A 4,470-nucleotide genomic window follows, 5' to 3' on the forward strand; every position below is an offset into this window, starting at 1 on the left:
CACACAGACTCTCTCTCGCTCTCACACACACACACACACACACACTACTCCCATGTAGTTAAACATTTAGTTACATTTAAAATATATTATTTGTTACACACACTCAGAAACAATTGTTAGCTCCTCAGAAACAGTTGTGGTTGCTACAAAGTAGTTGCCGAGCAACACACAAACGTAAACAAAGGTGTGTTACTTTGTAGCGTCATTTACAACAGCTTCGAACGCGGCTCAGCCAATCAGAGCCAAGCACCGGAACTCTCCGCTTTATAATACTACTTTTACATTTTTAAAATGATAATTATCTGAAATTGTATTGATTTGACTTTTTATTTAATTGATGTCTTCCCTTCTCTTGTTTTAAGCTTGTTTGTTGCTTGTGATGTTTTATGCAGATGCTCGATGTTTCTTTAATAAGGAGCTGGTTTGTGAGTGAAGCTCATACATTCATCAAACGCAGGCTGGATCATTTACAAAGGCAGCATAAAATTGTGGATTTTCGGCCTGCGTAATCTTTAGACAGATAAACAAATTACGGCAGGGGCCGGGGCCGCGCTTGACTGGCTCTTCATTACGTTACCGTGGACCTTTGGCGTGTTAGGGCTCGGCGAGCAGAAAATAACACGACGCGGAGCTAACAGAGCGCAGCATGATAGATGAGGCTGTTTACACAATCTGCCTCGTCTCACACAGCGCTTCCCGCAGAACACAAACCGTGAGCATCTCCATTAACCACTGGCCTCAGCTACATCACTAGTACTACTAGAGCTCAAACACTAACTAGAAAACGCAATTAAACTCAATTTAAGAGCATGTGAAGAAAACACAGTGCTCTCAAAATGTTGAAAACATCAGTGCAATACGTTGATTTTCTTTACTTACTGTGTTTCTGTGGATCCTAAAAAGGTCTTAAAAAGTGCAAATGTCAATTTATTTGCAATGCTTCAATACTTCATAATTCATTTTACAAACACAACAGGCTTGAATAGCTGTTCTGAGCCACTTGAATACAGGAAAAACGTACCGATCACACTGCAAAAAAATGATTTTCTTACTTAGTATTTTTTTGTCTTGTTTTCTAATATCTAAGCATTCTTGAATTGGGATGCATTTACTTGACAAGTTCAATGATTTAAGATATTAAGTCTTGTTTTCTAAAAAAAATAAAAATAATTTTTTTTTTTATTTGAAACGAGCAAAAATATCTGCCAGTGGGGTAAGACAAATAATCTTAATTCAAAGCTAAACAAGATGATTTTTCTTGCTCCACTGGCAGATATTTAGCCAAAACTAACAAAAGTTAGATTTTTTTTTTCAGAAAACAAGACGTAATATCTCAAGTCATTTTTTTTGTAAAGCAAATTAATCTCTATTGAAGAATTTGTATATATTTATACTAGAAAACAAGACAAAAATACAGCAGTGTGCAAAAAAAAGTGACGCTCTTCCTCAAGATTTTGTGTTGTTTTTCAATGCAACTGTCTAAAGATTCTTAAATTAAGATACATTTACTTGAGATATAACATGACAGAAGATACGAGTCCATGATTAAAAACAAATATCTACCAGTGGAGTCAGAAAAATCTACTTAATTCAAAGGGAAACAAGTTTTAATTTCCCACTGGCAGATATTTGTTCTGGTTTTAATCATAAACTCACTTCATTTTGTTCATTTTTTCACAAAACAATGAGACTTTGTATCTTCATTTGTATCTCCAGTAAATGTATCTTGATTTAAGGATGTTCAGATGTTTGTGCTGGAATATGAAACACAAATACTGCCGTTCATGCAACATTTTAATGCGTTCTGCTCTAAATTAAGATATTTTTAAGGCCTTAATTTGTGGAAGAGTGAATTAGGAATGTTTAAGATCTTTTTAGGATCCACAGAAACCCAGTAATTACAAAAAATATAAAAATCAACATATTGCACTGGCGTTTTCTTTCTTTCTGTCCATATATATATATATTATAAATGAAGCAAAAGACACAAAGCACTCCTGAAATCTAAAAATAAAGAGCTGAAGAAAAGGACTGTAAGATCAGAAACCATTTCTATATTTCAGGACACTGCATTTCTGGACTTCAGTTTAGTTTAATCAAGAAGAAAAGCAGCAGAGATCAGATTTAAATCAAACAGTGAACATTTATGAAGCATGCATTGCACTTTTTTTTATTTCATTTTATTTGTGATTTTGACATCACAAACCGTCATCATTTAGAAATAAATCTCAATTTTCCAACCTGATTTAAACAGTTCATTTAAGGGGCGTGTCTCCTTTAAGACACATGAACTGAACTGGCTAATATATTTGCATATGAAATAAGCTTTAATTATGTGGAACTGTGAGAATAATGGAAAATGTGGATTACAGCATTATATTTCAACGCAGTCCATCAGATGTGGTTTTGAACGCAGCATTTATTTCTACAGTGCTTTATATAATACAGATTGTTTCAAAGCAGCTTCACTGGAGAATAACGGTGTTAATGCTATAAAATGCATCAATTAATAAATAAACTCAGTTTCAGCTCTCTCTTTGTTATCATGAAGAAATGTGATTTCTCAATGCATCAGATTAATATCACTCACGCTCACAATCTGACAGAAACGATGAAGCGTGTGTGGTTTAATCATCTCACCTTTACGAGCAGGTCTTTGGCCGAGGCGGACATGAGGATCCGGTCACACCAGGCGGGACATCGAGTGTTCATGTACTGCTTTCCCTGACTGGAGTCTTCACTGTACGGATAACTGCACAAACACACACCACAAGCTGAATAAATCATCTTTCCATTGATGTATGGTTTGTTAGGATCGGACAATATTTGAAAATCTGGAATCTGAGGGTGCAAAAAAATCTAAATATTGAGAAAATCATCTTTAAAGTTGTTCAAATGAAGTTCTTAGCAATGCATATTACTAATCAAACATTAAGCTTTGTTATATTTACGGTAGAAAGTTTACAAAATATCTTCAAGGAACATGATCTTTACTTAATATCCTAATGATTTTTGTCATAAAAGAGAAATGTATAATTGTGACCCATACAATGTATTGTTGGCTATTGCTGCAAATATCCCCCAGCGACTTAACACTGCTTCTGTGCTGCAGGGTCACATATTCACTCACAATCGGGAAGAACTGGTTGTGATTGGTCAGTGCTGTCAATCTGTGCTCTATAATCACTGAATTATAAATGCATTTTAACTTTGCAGTGTAAAACAGGCAGAGCAGTCTTGTAAAACACCGGACCAATCAGCAGCGGATCTGATTTATATTTCTGAGGCTCTGAGGAGCAGATGGTACACGATACAGACACAAAGGACATCAGACCGAGGCGTCCAGATAACAGCACTATGATGTTAATGATGGACTTCCTACATGTGACACTGAGATCACAATCAGACCGTGAATGAAGTGTGTGCATTTATGGAGTCTATTGTGTCCTATCATAACAAAAACTAAAACCAGCAGCAGAAATCACTCGGTTTATCTCACTAAAACAGCTCAGGTTCACTCTGCACATCAGAACTACATTTTTAAAATTTAGCATTCTGAAAATGAAGCTTATTTTCATTAAGATTTTGTGATTGTGATGATGATTCATGACATTTTTTTCCATGACAATTAATCACATTTCCCCCTGAATTCTTTTTATAACAGTGCATTGTAAAAAAAAAAATATTTCATGAAAATAATCTTGTCCAGACATTTGCTATTATTATTATTTAATCTACATGAAATAAATGAAATACAACAAAACGGTGATGAATACGTTTAATAGTGTTTTAAAATGTACATTGAATAATATAATTTAAATATATATTATCCAAATGATATATTATTTTCTTCACATCGAAATGTTTTTGCAAAAACTATTATTTCAAATTTTAACTGTGTTTTAAAATGTACTTTAAATAATATAATTTAAATATATATTTTTAAATAAAATGCACTTTAACACACCCACCCCCCTCACACAAACACTCACACAAACACTCACACACTCACACACACACACACACACACACACTCTCTCTCTCTCTCTCTCTCTCTCACACACACACTCTCACACACACGCACTCTCTCACACACACACACACTCTCTCTCTCGCTCTCTCTCTCACACACACACACACACACTCTCTCTCTCTCTCTCTCTCTCTCACACACACACTCTCACACACACGCACTCTCTCACACACACACACACTCTCTCTCTCGCTCTCTCTCTCACACACACACACACACACTCTCTCTCTCTCTCTCTCTCTCTCACACACACACTCTCACACACACGCACTCTCTCACACACACACACACTCTCTCTCTCTCTCTCTCTCACACACACACACACTCTCTCTCTCTCACACACTCTCTCTCTCTCTCTCTCACACAAACACTCTCACACACACGTACTCTCTCACACACACACACACTCTCTCACACTCTCTCTCTCTCTCACACAC

The 4,470-nt window shown here is 35.8% G+C and overlaps 1 protein-coding gene across 1 annotated transcript in view; it reads right to left on the minus strand.

The window, feature by feature from the left end:
• LOC107570560 (type I inositol 1,4,5-trisphosphate 5-phosphatase-like) overlaps positions 1-4,470 on the minus strand; it is a gene marked incomplete at its 5' end in the record, with an annotated part of 51,283 nt that overhangs the window by 5,669 nt on the left and 41,144 nt on the right. Inside the window, one exon of the mRNA XM_016256793.1 lies at positions 2,641-2,752. Within this exon, the coding sequence (XP_016112279.1) occupies positions 2,641-2,752 (112 nt within the window). The remainder of the gene's footprint in view (positions 1-2,640; positions 2,753-4,470) is intronic.

Source organism: Sinocyclocheilus grahami, unplaced genomic scaffold (assembly GCF_001515645.1).
Source record: "Sinocyclocheilus grahami isolate Dianchi unplaced genomic scaffold, SAMN03320097.WGS_v1.1 scaffold1477.1, whole genome shotgun sequence".
Classification (NCBI taxonomy): Eukaryota; Metazoa; Chordata; class Actinopteri; order Cypriniformes; family Cyprinidae; genus Sinocyclocheilus; species Sinocyclocheilus grahami.